This window comes from Alosa sapidissima, chromosome 15 (genome assembly GCF_018492685.1).
Source record: "Alosa sapidissima isolate fAloSap1 chromosome 15, fAloSap1.pri, whole genome shotgun sequence".
Classification (NCBI taxonomy): Eukaryota; Metazoa; Chordata; class Actinopteri; order Clupeiformes; family Clupeidae; genus Alosa; species Alosa sapidissima.
The window spans coordinates 14,610,789-14,626,768 of record NC_055971.1 but is presented as its reverse complement, the minus strand read 5'-3'; the positions used below and the strand labels follow the sequence as shown (position 1 = coordinate 14,626,768).

The following is a 15,980-nucleotide window of genomic DNA, read 5'->3' as shown; positions in this document are numbered from 1 at the left end:
AAGGTCCCACCTCAACACCCCACTTTCCCCACACACACACGCACACACACACACACACACACACACACACACACACTTCCACTCCTCCCTACCCCCCCACACACGCTTTTGGAAAAGATTTCCGCCTATGATTTATTCAAGGGCCCCCAGCTTCAAAGTTGGCATATTCGAAGTAAACTTTTTCCTCCCCCCTCCACCCCATCTTCCTTCTACTTCCTCTTCTGCTCCTCACCCCCCCCCCCCCCCCCCCCACCCCTCCCCTCTTCAGCTCTCTTCCTGTCGTCTTTTTTTATTTTTTACTTTTTTTTTTTTTTTTTAAACGGGTCCATCAGCTCGCCCACCTCCTCCTTTGCTGAGTGACGATAAACTCTCATTTACTCTCCGAAGGCGTCGAGAGGCTGAAACGAAGCGCACTTAAAATGATGAATCCACCTAGATTAGGTATGCAGCCCGGGAAGACAGCCCCTGAAGTTTCTATCTAGGAGAAGCCTTTTGTGGGTGACTCTCATACCTTCACAAGTCCCACCAACCCAACCCCCACTCTCTCCACGAGGGTGCACTGTACGTCTCGAGCCTCATTTTCTCACTCGGCTGAATGAATGAAAAAAGAAGAAGAAGAAGAAGAAGGAGAAAAAAAAATCCCGTTGGGGTGTCGCACTTTAAAAGTTGGCCATCGCCTATTATGTGTGTTTTTGAAATCCTCAAAAGGAGCGCGGTGAGTCACCGGCACGACACAGCTGGTTATTAACTCCTCGGAGCCGTCGGTTTGAACGCGCCATGAATCAGGGCGCTGCCAAGACTTCCTGGTTCCCTCTGAGTGATACACACACACACACACACACACACACACACACATAAATGCACATACGCGTTTTGATATGAAAAGGTGTGGGAGTGGAGATTCAGTCTTATTTCCCTGAACTGGCTCAGAGATGGATCCCCTCCCTCACTATTGTTCTTGACAGCTTTCCTCAAAGGGTTGACTGACATTACTCCTCCTTTCCGTACTGTTGGCTGACTCATATCCTATCTCAATAGGCCTTTTGCACAGAAGATGACCTGCAAACTAATCAATTTGGCAAGTCTGTAGCACAATTCAAAGACATAGCATGAGAAAGCCAAACGGCTAAAGGGGGAAAATATTTGCAGGATGCTCCCCTGTACTTGAGCATCCAGCAGCTTCAGATAAGGCTCGCTATTGGAGTACTTTTACATTATCACAAGCCTCAGATCTTTGATGAGTTTCACATTGAACCCTGGGACACTTTCTCCGCACTGATCAAAAGGGCCTCATTTCCATCACAATGCGAATCTCGGAACATCTAAGTACCGTCTCTTTAATTATGGACTAATAAAGTAACTAAGATGTAAAGAAGTCTGCATTGAGAGGAAAAAGGAGAGAGCGCGTTTAAACTCATCGCCCTGTAGTTTATGTAAGATTTATATAATCCTGTAGTGAAGTAGCTCGCTGTTAGACAGTAGCTTTAATGTGGGCTGACTTTGTGTTCGTATCTGGGTTTCTTTTATTATATATATATATATATAAGCAGTGTTTCCAATCTTTTTATTCTCTTTCAAAACTGCATGGAGCCCTGTGTGTAAAGTGGTTTCTCAATGGTTCAACATGGTCCATTCCTATGCCATGTTAGTAGTGAGTTAAGGGCAAGCAAGGGCACTCGGTTGAGATCATCGGGATGTTTTCATTTTTTCTCTTCCTTTTGTCCCTTTTGATTGCATCAGTCACCTGGATAGTCATTTTTTTGGGATGTGCGAACACAATCATTTTTCAGCACTGAGTTCATGCACGGCATGCGCATTGGCTGATCTACCTGGACATGCCTCTGAGACCCCTACAGATGTGCAGCCCAGCGCAGAGACAGTGCTTTGGCGACGAGCGGAGAGTTTGATCCATGGCTTGTTGAACAGGCATGGAGAATGCGCGCGCACACACAGTGTGTGTGGAAGTGTTGCTGCTGGCGGCAGCCCCTTTTCGCTTGTTTGTATTTATATGTATATGATTCATGGCAGAAGATGGCCTCTTGCACTTTGAACTTGGCCATTTTTTTTTGTGTAGACGGCTTTTCTTTCGACAGTGGGTGAAATGGGACATTATGAGCTGAAACATGTGCATTAGGCGGCTTCCGTGAGAGACGGGGAGTGTGTTCAGAATGATATACTCAGTCTGTACGGCCAGCCAATGAGGAGGGCAGTGCTGGAAGGTCAAGGGAAAGGGGGAGGTGTGGGGGCTGCTGTGAGGGTGTGCTGTGTCACACAGCCAGAGGCTAAAGATGAATACGTCTCTCAGGCTCATGAATATCGGGAGTCTGCACACCTCACCTCTGCCGAAAAAGCCTCGGCTTGGTCGGCGCTGCGAATCCGTCAGATTGATTGATATGCCGGAGTGCTCAGAGCTTAGCTCTCCACTTCTCCTGGAGAGGAATAAAAGGGACTGGGGGGGTGGGGGGGGGGGGGAGAAAAAAAATAAAATCATGTTCCTACAACCCTCGACTTGAGAAATGTGCCCGGGAGTTTCAGAAGAAGAGAGAGCGAGAGCGAGCGGCAAAAGAAGAAGCGAGAAACTGAAAGACGAGGCGAACTTTCTTGGGAGTATTTGTTTTATGCCTGACTTTTTTTTTTTTTTACTTTTTTTCTTTCCTCTGCCGGCTCTTGTGCCTCGCAGCTCTGCAGCTTCGCATTTTTCAAAGGGGGGTCGGGGCGTATCTGCCGGCAGAGCAGCGAGTTGAACCGAGAACGGGAGCCGGCGCGTCTGGAGACCCCGCGTGCCGAGGAGCGTCTTCGGATTTGCCCTCTCCTCCTGTTCATCGGTGCTTTCATGTTTAGCGCGCACTTGGCAAAGTAAGCTCCACCAAGGACATAATTGTCTCAGTAAAAGTGAGGCCAACGGGTAATCTGGCAGCGAGTTGGCTGCACAGCAACAGGGCAGATTGTGGAGAGCATATCCACTCGGGATCCAGTTGTTTTTCATGGCCACTCTGTACAGAAAACTCTCCACCAATTGGAAATTCTAACTATTGCAAATAACATGTTAATAAATCTAACCCGACAGACCAACTTAAATTACTTTAGTAGGTGCATCTTCTTCACATGTCCTTCACATGTTTTCTTTCATCCATACAGCCTGACAACCACTGGCTTTGCAAAGCATCCGTTTGTTTGATAAAGTCAGCTGCTCTTGGTTTCTGACACTCTCCAGAGACACTGCTGCACACTTTTGCCTTTCATCTCAACAGGTGCACTGAATCATGCAACAAACATCCTTAATTCCCATCCCCCCGTTCTTTATCTATTGGATACGTCTCTCTTTCTCTCTCTGTTTATCTATCCATCTCTCCACAGTTTCCGTTCTTCCTCTCAGCGTCGTCCGTCTATCTCTTTCCGCCACTGCCACCCCCCTCCACACACACACACACACACTCACACACACATCTCTCTCTCTCCCCCTCCGTGTGTGTGTGTGTCGTCTCTCCATCTCTTCCCACTGGGTGTGTTTAATTAGTCACCAGTGTGTCTGAGACTGAGCTGCTGCCACAGCAGCCTCCATTCCCCCGGCGCAGCACAGTTGCCAAAGAAAAACATCCCCAGCACGAGTCTTCATGTACACACACACACACACACACACACACACACACACACACACACACACACATAAACACACACATAAACACACACAGTTATGCACAGTCATAAACACAGACAAACATAAACACACACACACATATAATCACAGTTACACACACTCTCATACACAAATACACTCACACACAAAGCTATACCCACTTATGCCTACTCATACATCCACAAACTTATTCACACTCATACACACACACCCTTATGAAGTTTGCTTCATTCTTACAAGCAACGGGAGCATGCACTTTAGTATCCTGGTTATTGATAAATGATCACAATGCTTATGCACATTTAAAACTTTGACATACTATACTATACAACACATACAATACGACTATACGACATATATATACGACAGACACATACATTAACATAGTATATGGAGTGGGAGGTTATACTGTATACACATTTTCACACACACACATAAACTCTCCTTCACTAACAGTTGTTGATGTGAGTGATATGAACACAATGATTAGAGTAGATTCAGCTTTATTGCCACTGGGCAGTACCCTGGAAATCCAGAGTTCTTTCGATAGCACAATGGAATTGTCTCTGCGAGACACTCTGGCAAAGAGCAATGATGCACGTTACTTTTACCCCAACATTCCGGGGACCAGCTAAACTGATGAAGACAGCGCTGCAACGTTGGAGGACAGTACACATTGGTCGTAGTGTTATCCGATTGCGTCGAAGTCCGAAATCATTCAGAGTAAACATGGTCTAGTGTTATCCATTTGCGTGCAGTGAGATTTTTAAATGCATGCTTGTTGCCGCCCCTCGAGTTGGGCCATTGCATTGTTCTTTGCCAGACCCTTAATCTTTCTAGATTATCAGGGTCTGGATTTTCCAGGCTAACTGGGCAGAGCATAGACACAGACTGTGAAATACAGCAGCTCGGGCACCATTCATTACTGGAACAACATATGCACAATAGGAAAGACAGCACTCCTACACACAAGGGTAAGGGAATGCTTATACATACATGTACACACACACACACACACACACACACACACACACACACACACACACACACACACACACACACACATATGCATACATACACACACACACACACACACACACACACACACACACACACACACACACACACACACACACACACACACATATGCATACATACACACACACACTCACATACACACATATGCATACATACACACATACACACACGCACTTACATGCATGTACAATCATGCATACTCTGTGTAGCATACTCTGCATACTCTGTCTGGTGGGTGTTCTGCGCTGGTTTGATGAGTGGGGTCGGGTGGAGAGCGGCGTAGGGGGCTTCAGTTGGGTGGAGGAGTTGTTTACTGCCTCTCAGCATTGCAGTGTTTGTGGTTTTTAAAGTTTGGGGAGCGCAGTACTTTTTTATTGAACCCTCCACTCCTCTCCTCTCCTCTCCCCCTTCAACCCCCCCACCCCACCCCACTTCTGCTCTCAGCGTCTCCTTCAAAAGAGGCCTGGGTGTTTCAGATCACGCTCTCCTCAACTACCCTGATAAACTGATGTGTTTGTGTTTTTCTTCTTGGTTTTCTCTTCTTGTTCCCCCCCTACCGCCCCAAACCGTGGATGCTGTTGACGTACTTACGTAGGGTTGACGTATGGGCTTTGAGTGGCATGTGTTACACACACTTGGGCTGAATAGCGCTCCAGAGTGTGTCAAAGTGTGTGTGGCGGCAGCTACAATTCTCATTACCAGGTGCAGTTGGCTGAACATGACCACGGAGGACACTCATGATCTGCTTTATAATACACACACTCACACACACACACACACATATGTATTCTGGTACACATACTGTTCACACACACACACACACACACATATGTATTCTGGTACACATACTATATACACACTTATTCTCTCACACACACACACACACACATACAAACAAATACATATTCTGATGCACAGACACACTTAATCTGTGTATACTCACACATACACACACTTACACAAAATTGTGTACATGCAGACTTATGCGCCTACACGTTACTTTCCACTCAAATGCTCATGCTCACAGGGAACATGCACAGACACACACTTGTGTGCGCACACACACACACACACACACACACACACACACACACACACACACACAACCACCCACACTCCCATGCAGTCAGACACACATACACAAGCAGACCCTAAACCAAAGTGAAAATGGAATGCGCCGCAATAATCCAGGCTGCATCACACGTTAAGGCCCAGGGGGAGGAAGGTGGGGGATTTAGGCGCTACCGTGCGAGTCGTGGCTGCGTGAAGGTGTTTGAATGGCAGCGTTCCCCAAAGCCAGCGCGGCACGCCGTCCAGTCTTGGGTGTGTTTACGTGCGCGGAGTACGTGCGGTGCCTCGCCTCTCCTCATCTTGCCCATTGTCTCAGCACAGTCGGACACCGGGGCCCCAAGCCGGGAACACAAAACAACAATGCCAAAAAGATCAAATGAAAAATATATTAGTTTGTATCAAAGGCTTAACGTGGGGGGATTTTGGCTGCGAGGGATTCAACACTGAACGAACGAACAAGCAACCAACCAACCACCCACTTCAAAACATACACATACACATACATATGCATTACACATACACACACACACACATTTCTGTTCTGAGGATACCTGTTGTGCTGACTTGCTGTCAAATTTCCCTGTCTTGAATTTCCCCTGGGGATCAATAAAGTATCTATCTATCTATCTAAATTGCCCAAATCCCACAACCCCAATGCTTTGTGTGTGTGTGTGTGTGTGTGTGTGTGTGTGTCTGTCTGTCTGTCTGTCTGTCTGTACATGTGTGTGTGTGTATATGTGTCTCCTGACTGGCAGACTTCTGTTGCTTGTGTGTTTTATTTATTTTTTTTGCCTGGCTGAATTCAATGCTTTTGAATGTTTTATCACCAAACAGCAGTTTGTTGTTTTCAGGGAACTTATATAAATATATATATAAAAGCCAACTTGTTTGTTTGTGTGTGAGTGTGTGTCTAAGGCTGTGTGTACACCTGTGCCACAGCAGACTGTGACTCCAATAATGGCTTCATTTTCTGGCCTCTTACCTGTTCCCTCGCTCCCTCCCGTCTCTCACTCTTCAGTGACGCGCACACACACACACACACACACACACACACACACACACACGCTCAGTGGTGTAGGACAGAAAGTAGCCCGGTCCTGGAGCAAGTGAGCGAGCGCATCAGCGGGGGCACTGTGTGTGCCTGAGACGTGTCAAGCAGTCGCTCCCAGCAGCGGCATGATCTCCTCAGCTCCCTGCGGCGGGCCCCCGAATCCTCCAGCAGCCTCCAGACTGAGTCACCCGCCGCAGGCACACCACACACACACACACACACACACACACACACACACACTACACACACACACACACACACACACACACACTACACACACACACACACACACATACATGCATGCATACACTCATGCACATACATGCATGCACACACTCTCACACACATACATATACATACACACACTCAAACGCACATACATACACTCACACACACATACATACACTCACACACAAATCCTTACACACGTCATTCCCCTGCCAACAGCACCCCCCAGAGGTGAGAGTAGGGAGCGCCACACCGAAACCACTTCAAGTTCCTTATCTCTGAAGTAAACCAATAGGCTTATTTATTAGCCAGTGTTTTTTTTCTCCTATCAAATAGGAGGGCTACGGGTGACTTGTTGTTCCATTGATTGATTTACTGCAGTTGAACAGAGTGAACTTGTGAGGTCTCACTTAGTTTTGAGGACTTTATTTTTTTTTTCCATGCGAGCACGACTTCTCCCTGCAAGGAGCCTTGTGATCAGTGGTGTTTTATTGTTCGATGTCCAGAGAGATGCCCACGGAACAGCCCAGTGTCTCTGAGTACAGATGCAACAGTTGAGCCTCTTTTGAAGAGACAATAGAGACACTCTGAAAGCACTCCAGGCTTCTTGGCAAGGCAGAAATTAAGAGGCTCTTTGTCTTTTGTAGACAGCTCACCGCGTTAGCATGGTGTTTCAGTAGTGGCCATTATGACTGTCCTCTGTGTATGCTTACTGGTGTTGTGATCCTTTTAAAGTTATGTTGTCTGTCTTTGTTAAAGGGGTTTTCACAATCACATGGAAGACATGCAGTGCCCTGCTCTAACAAATATGATTTTTCCAGTATCATCTATTATTATTAACTTAAAAAATAATGTGTCAAGTCAAGTCAACTTTATTTACATAGCACATTTCATACACAGAGGTCATTCAATGTGCTTTACAAAAACAAAAGCAAACAGGAATAGCTGATAAAAGCATAGAAGGGCAATAGTCAAAGAATAGTCTAAAAAGTCTAGATTTGAAACTGGCTACAGTTGGGGCAACTTTGATCTCATCTGAAAGTTGGTTCCAGAGCTGAACTGCATAGCACCTAAACGCTGCTTCACCATGTTTAGTTCTAACAGTAGGTTTTACTAACAAGTATTTCTCCTGAGACCTGAAAGGTCTGGAAGGTGTGTACTGCCGAAGCATGTCTGTTAATTTGGTCCAGTTCCATTTAGTGATTTATAAACAAGCAGAAGCGCTTTAAAGTGAACTCTGTGACTTACTGGAAGCCAATGCAGGGACTTAGTAGTGGAGTAATGTGGTCAATTCTTTTAGTTATTGTAAGAACCCCAGCCGCTGCAAATTGTATCAGCTGAAGTTGTTTGATAGTCTTTTTAGGAAGGCCTGTGAAAAGTCCAATACTGTAGTCAACTCTACTGGAGATGAATGCATGAATAAGTTTTTCTAGATCATGTTTAGACATTAGCCCTCTAAGTTTGGCAATGTTTTTAAGGTGGTAAAAAGCTGATTTGGTTATTGCTTTCATGTGGCTGTTTAAATTTAGATCACTGTCAATTATGACACCAAGATTTCTAACAGTATCCTTTGTTTTAAGCCCTTTAATATCAAGGAGAGAGGCAACCTTAAGTCTTTCCTCTTTTTTAGCAAATATAATTACTTCAGTTTTTTCTTTGTTCAACTGAAGAAAATTTTGAGACATCCAGTTGTTAATCTTGTCAACACACTGACAAAGAGATTCAAGGGGACCATAGTCATTAGGCGAAAGAGCTAAGTAAAGTTGGTAAGTCATCGACATAGCTATGATAGGAAATCAAATTGTTTGTGATGGTTTGTCCAAGTGGGAGCATATAGAGGTTGAATAATAGTGGCCCCAAGATCGATACCTGGGGGACACCACAGGTCAAGGACGTTGGCGTAGAGGTACAGTTGCCGATAGCAACAAATAAACTCCTTTCTTGTAGGTATGATTTGACCCAGTTGATGACTATACCTGAAAGTCCAACCCATTGCTCTAATCAGTGCAGTAATATATTGTGATCAACAGTGTTGAAGGCTGCACTAAGGTCCAATAACACTAGGACTGATGTTTTGCCTGCATCTGTATTGAGGCGTATGTCATTTAAAACCTTAATAAGAGCTGTTTCAGTGCTGTGATTTGCCCGAAAACCTGGCTGAAAGTAATCAAAATACCCATTTGATGTTAGGAAGGTAGTTACTTGATTAGAGACTATTTTTTCAATAATTTTGCCAATAAAAGGTAGATTGGATATGGGCCTGTAGTTGTTAAGCATGGTGGCAGAAGTTATTCTTCTTGAGAAGGGGCTTTACAACAGCTGTTTTCAGGAAATGTGCCAGACAGTAATGATGCATTTACAATGTGAAGCACATCTGCTGCTATGAGGTGAAGAACAGATTTTTAAAAAAAAAACTGGTAGGTAGAGTGTCTAAGCCACATGTGGAGGAGTTGAGGTTCTGGAGTTTCATAGTCTATCAAACTAAACTCTGACATCAAGTTAAGCCAGAAGTTCCAGATGTTGAGTAAGTAAGGGATAATGTATAGAACGCCGGTCATTATTGGGAAAATAAGTCCCGACAGGGCGAACCGAACCGGTCTTGTTCCGCCCTGAAGGGACCTATTTTCCCAATAATGACCGGCGTTCTATACATTATCCCGCTTATTACATGGCTACTTGCCAAAACGAAACTATAAACTCCCCACGATGTGACTCTTTAGCCTACATAGCCTAGGCTATAGCCTATTTGTTACCGTTTCATTGTGGCTTTTGGTGAGAAACAAATAGTTCGACAACAGCACACACTGAACTTGAATCAAACATTCTTTAGAACACAGCTGATCAACCGTCTGCTTTCACTTTTGAATGAAGTTCCAGTCCGTGTGTAGTGATATGAAAGACGTGAAATAGAAGCACAAAGCCCATTTTCCTTGACAGCGGTCTGTTATACTTAGCAACGGTCTGTTATTGAGAATTAGACCACCGAACGTTGGGAAGGCCCATTCAAGTGAATGGAGCATTCTGCAGCATTATGGAGAGCCGTGTAATAAGTTGTTGAGAAGATATGTTCAGTCTGATTTTATCAATTTTGCCTTTGAAAAAATATGAAGTATGGTGTTGATGAAGTAAAAAAGTGTACAGCTATATATATAATATATGAAATCCTCTGCACTGTGGTACCATAATATTAAGATCTCTGTCTTTCTCTATCTCTCTGTCTTGCTTTCTCTCACTCTCTCTCTTTCTCTCTCTGACTTTCTCAGGTTTACATTCCCGCCAGAGCAGCCATTGTTTTGGCCAACGAGGAAATTGATTACTTATACTGAAGCACAGTCACCACTCTGGATGGAGGGATGGTACGGATGCCAAGCACCCTTCAGAACTTAGGAGGGTGAATCACCACTCACAAGAGCCTTCTGTATACCCTTATTCTCTACTCCAAACAAACGAGGCTACATTTCCATGGTCTAACCTTATACAGCCCAGGGCGACACACAACTAAATGCACACATTTTGAATTCAAGTGTTTATCTTGTTGAAAAGGGGGCAGGACAGAGTAGCTAGTACAGTGTGGGAAAGACTTGAGGGCTTTTCAATAACTTAGTGACTCAATTCAACTGATTTGAATCTACTTGATTGGCTAGGTTTAGTGCTGAGAAGGGTTAGCACATGTTGTGGCTCATGAAATGTTTTGCAAAGTCACACTTGCTTATTGCTCAGCCTTGCACATTCACTTATTGCTTATTCTTGACCACAATGTACTAGCTTAACCCACCCAATCTCTCTATGTAAGCGTTAAAGTCACATTAAGAATTCATTGTTTTTGAAATGTGACTTTAATTAATCCCCAGAGCATTCATTATTTGACTGTCTTGGTCATTTTCTGGCTGTAAGCTAAATTGAGCAGTATTTTTATGAGGACTCGGAGCAGACTTTTGCACTAAGTAACAGAGATAGAGAAAAATCTGTTCAGTCTGATGTCAAGTGGAGTTTGCTTGCTCCATTAATACCAACTCAGTCGCTAGTTCTATTACAAGTGTCATACAGACCAGCAGACCAGATTGGTAAAGAACCAAAACCAGACCAGGACTTAAGACCTAGACCAAGACCAGTTTGCTTAAAATCCTAACTAGATTAATACACTTCACTCCCCTGTGTTCCCTTTATGTGCATCAGTATAGCAATGAAGAGATTATAGTGACTAAATGCTTTCAGGCTTTGCAATAGTTATTAAAATACGAACATCAGTACGACTTGGCTGCTGAAAACATTAGTGTTGCAGTTGTTTGTTTTCTTAAACAATTGGAAGGAGAAAATGTTTCAGGTACAGTGCCCCCCTTTATTGCAACGATGTTGGCTAACTTGAGCAAATAATTGCTTTTACAGGCTAGGTAGGTTAGCATGCACTCTCATGCAGGTGTTATGGATCCAAGGGTAATTGCACAGCTGCCTCGGCCTCTTACTGGGGGAGGTGAAGTCAGTTTATTTCCCATGGGCTCTATATATTTTTTCATTCTTCCTTTTTTTCCCCTCTTGTTTTCTGCTATCCATTTCTTTCTGGATGGCGGCCCTCTCCCCACGCTTGTAGAATGAGAGTCACTGTCGAGGCTTCCCACTGGTGGAGTAAGTCATTTCTCATGACTTGCTGAGGGGCCAGCCCTGCACATCGCCAGAGAGACTTAATGAAGTTGTGAGGCACAGTCATGACATTTCTGTAGCGACAAACACACAGTACAGACTACAGATGCAATGAGGTGGCCTAGCCCCTTTTTACTGAGAGTGAAGAAAGAAGCCACACTGGTGACCTAGACCCCAGACTGAATAGGACCCCAGACCAAAGCTTTGAAAACACACAGACCAAAATCACACCTGCTTGATCTTAAATTCTCTTGAGACCAACACCTCACCACTGATGCATATCATTTGGGACAAAAACAGTTTGTGTCATGGGCAGTATGCCAAAATTACACCATGGAAATGTAGCCATTAACGTTGTGCTTGCCAGTGTTATCAATAACCAGCCGCTTAAAACTAAGTTGCATTGTTCGAAGGACGGACCTCACCTGACAGAATCTCCATCCATGTAATTCACAGTTCATTTTTGCCTCTATCTTCCTCCCTAATATATTAATGAGATATACCACTGTGTTTACTACTGATGAGGTTATGTACCACTATGGTTTTATTGTTGACCTGTCTCACTGTGTGGTTTTTGACGTATAGCCTTTCAATGCAGCTTTTACTAAGGTCAGTATTTGAGCCAGTGACAGGGAAATATGTAATTATTATTTTCTGAAACCCTTCAAAAAAGAATTTCATTTGGGAAATGTGCAACATTCTTACATTCTTGTGTGAAATTCAGTGTAAACAATGCACTTTGAAAATTTGTATGGGTTGTAATTGTTGTTTGTATTCATAGAATGTCGAGGACTTTGCTTAAATTATGAAGAAGATTGATTCAATCCGCCTTAATCTTAGACTAAATAGGCTTGACACGATCCTGTTAGCATTGCTGGAATCCTCCGAGAAAACTACATTGCCAACTGAAAAGGAAGCTGGAAAATGTACACATCATTTAACTGGTCTTTAAAAGATCTACTGAGATAAAATCCCATCCCATCCAAATTAGAACACCTTCATTGGCAGGTTAAACAAATCACATTTTTTCTTATATTATGTGTCCACTTCCAGGCAGCCTGTGATAACTAATTTGTTCATGTTAAATTCACTGTTGTGTCTAAGTAATATCTACCTATATATATATATATATATATAGACTATGTTTTGCCCAGCTCTTGGACAATAAAGTACATCCGTCACTTTGAAACTGTTTGTTTATATGAGCAGACACCTTGTGAGATGCTGGCAGAGGCAGCATGGTTGCATTACTTTAGTCAGGAGCAGACACCTCCATGATCCATCATGTGCGCATCTGCAGCAGCCTATGCAATGGAGACGTGAGTGCAGAGTGATGGGATCTGATAGCTCGTCCCATTTCACGCCAGCATCTGTAACTCCCAAACTCTCTCTGCCTCATCTCCATCACAGCTTGCGTTAATCTATCTCTGTGGCAGGGAATGCAATCCCAACCCTCAGCCCGCCCCTTCCATCCAGTTTCCCTGCCAGCCTCATAGGAGAAGCTGGATTAACTGCGTAAATAAGTACATTAAAATAATTATCCAGAAACCCAAGCGCGACTTTTCCCAGGTGTCTGACTCTTCCTCGCCCTACCTCTCTCTCTCTCTCTCTCTCTCTCTCTCTCTCTCTCTCTCTCTCTCTCTCTCTCTCTCTCTCTCTCTCTCTCACTCTATCTATCTCTCTCTCTCTCTCTATCTCTCTCTCTCTCTCTCTCTCTCTCTCTCTCTCGCTCTATCTATCTCTCTCTCTCTCTCTCTCTCTCGCTCTATCTATCTCTCTCTCTCTCTCTCTCTCTCTCTCTCTCGCTCTGGTGTACTGAGGAGTTGAGCTCCCCTCTCCCTCCATTGTGGTTTGGGGAGAGGCAGAGGCCCTGATAGGCTTTTCGCTATTGTATCGGCGTTAAGCTCGTTAGCCATCTCAGATCCTCGTTTCCGTGATGCGAACGGTTGGTGGAGAAGCAGAGGAGAGTGAGGGGAGTTTCAGCATCGAGCTGCTGTACTTTTTTACGAAACTCCGTCTGGTTTTATTGTTTTAGATAGAATGTTGTTTTTTGTGTCTTTGTGTGTTTTTAGCTGGGGGGGGGGGGCAACATGGTGGAGTCTGGTGGTTTTCATCCCAGTAATGAGTATCTGTTTGTTACTTTGCATCATGACCACAACATCCCAGAGGTCAAACCTCACAGTTGCACCAAAATAATTGTGGTTTTTATTCTTGTCAGGTGATGTTACAGGCGAAAATGCCACAAACACAAACATGCATTTTTAATGTCTGAAAAAAATAAATTAAGCTAAATTAAGTTACTTGTTTTTGTTGATTGTCTTATTTACCTTCCTGTTGTGCGCTCACACATATTCACACCTGTGTCCTCTGTGAGACCAGTGGTAGGTCACCTGCAAGGGAAACCTTCTATTCTCATGAAGCTCAAATGTCTCATAACTGCCATCACAATGAACAGATATCTCAGGTAACAGAATCCTTTCTCTTATTGTATTGTACATCAATTAGCAAACTTACAATTTGTGATAGAACAATACTGTAGTCTGTGACAGACAAGTAATGAGCTGAGCTTTGTTTCCCTTGTGCTTCTCTCTCTCTCTCTCTCTCTCCATTTTTCATCTTTTCATTCAGCACATTCCAGTGGAGCTGTGAACCATATGGCATTTTTTGATCTATTTTTCTCCACAGAGGATGAGCGATGAGAAATCACACGATTCGTATTCCAGGAGAGTCCTCCCTATGTTTTAGCATGAGAGCGAGGAGCACTCCATTGTCTTTTTACATAACGCTCCCCAAAAACAGGCTGCGGCGCGACAACAGGCTCTACAGTGCCTCTTTCACATCATCCAAAAGGCAGTGAAGGACCCACTCTACATAAATACATATACACTATGTGAGCAAAGGATGGGTTTGAGCATTTTTGGGGGGAGGGGGGGGCAGACAGTGGCAGAGGACTGAAGAGGGGTTGTTTAAAAAAAAAAAGGACGCATGCCTCTACTGAGTGACATTTTCACGGGGGCATTCCAAATTAAAAGTGTGAGAAGTTCCAACTCGGTTGAACAAAAGAAGAGAGCAAGAGAGAGAGAGAGAAAGGGAGAGAGGGGAAAGAAAAGTCAATGTGATTACGAGGACTTCCACAGTCAATTCTCCCTTGCAGGGCTCGCTCACTCGCCGCCTCATTAAAAAGCACACATGGGAAGGCAAAATCAGATCCTTAATGAAGCCTCGACGCTGACCTCTGCACAGTCTCCACTCCAGGTGTGTGTGTGTGTGTGTCTGCGCTTGTCTGTGTGTGTTATGTCTATCTGTGTGTGTGGGTGGGCCAAAGAGAAATCCACCTCCCTTCCCCAACTTCAGTGGAGAAAAAGGTGGCTTTGAGGTCTTAAGAGGAGGCATATATTTGTGGGTTCTCTCTACCTAAAGGGCTGTAGGATTGGTAAAACGAGGGATTTAATTCAAAGGCTGCTGAATGGATTTTTTTAGCCCCATCTATGTGCTTCCCCTGGGATAAAGAAACTATTGATGTATGCGCCATGATTCTGCCGTTTGCCTCGTTTAGTAGCCCTGATGTGAGAGAGTGATGTAAATGGATGGAAACTGAAACGCTTCTGCCGGTCTCCTTCCTCCTTCCTCCACATCAAAAAACGGGGCCACTGAGCGGAGAAACCTTAGCCGGTGAGCAGCTTCAACGATCTGCATTTGAAATGGAGGCACCACTTGGTTGCAACACGCGCTGTCTGTGTGTTTGCCGACTAAAACTAATATATCCTCACTGGTGAGAGACACGTTTGACAGGCCAAGGGTAAAGTTTGTATTATATAGCCAAAGCTTTGCAACAGCAACACCTCCATGAAATATACAGTACATTCGATTAACTACACACTCCCCATCTGTGAATTCGTTCACTCCAAGTGGAGTCATTAGTTTCAGATTCTCTTGGTCTGTGCAGTGAGAGTGTGTGGGAGGATCTCTTTATCTAGCCAGATGCTCAGCAGACTAATGCTCTTATCATTGAGCACTGTGTATTACATTATCGGGTTGGTTTTCAGGTAGTGGCAGAGATGCATTTAATGTTAGTTCGTACCAGTGTGATCTGGATTTCTTCTGATTCACACCTAAGGTAGCAATCGAAGAACTGTGAACTGAAATATCAAAAATTGTCTGGTCTAAGCCACACAGAGCTCTGATATAACCTTGTTGATATAACCCTGACCTGGTACCGTTAGTGTCTCCCGTCAATATGCCCTTTAAATCACTTACAGGTTGGGTCCTCAAAAGGTTGGCAAACGTTTGTTGATATTGAGCTCAACAGACAATACA

The 15,980-nt window shown here is 44.2% G+C and overlaps 1 protein-coding gene across 1 annotated transcript in view; it reads left to right on the top strand.

Annotated features, from left to right (window-relative positions):
• The window catches only part of gbe1b (glucan (1,4-alpha-), branching enzyme 1b), a 99,163-nt gene extending 86,311 nt beyond the window's left edge, over positions 1–12,852 (top strand). Inside the window, exon 16 of the mRNA XM_042063702.1 lies at positions 10,289–12,852. Within this exon, the coding sequence (XP_041919636.1) occupies positions 10,289–10,351 (63 nt within the window). The 3' untranslated portion in view covers positions 10,352–12,852. The remainder of the gene's footprint in view (positions 1–10,288) is intronic.
• Positions 12,853–15,980: the final 3,128 nt, after the last annotated feature.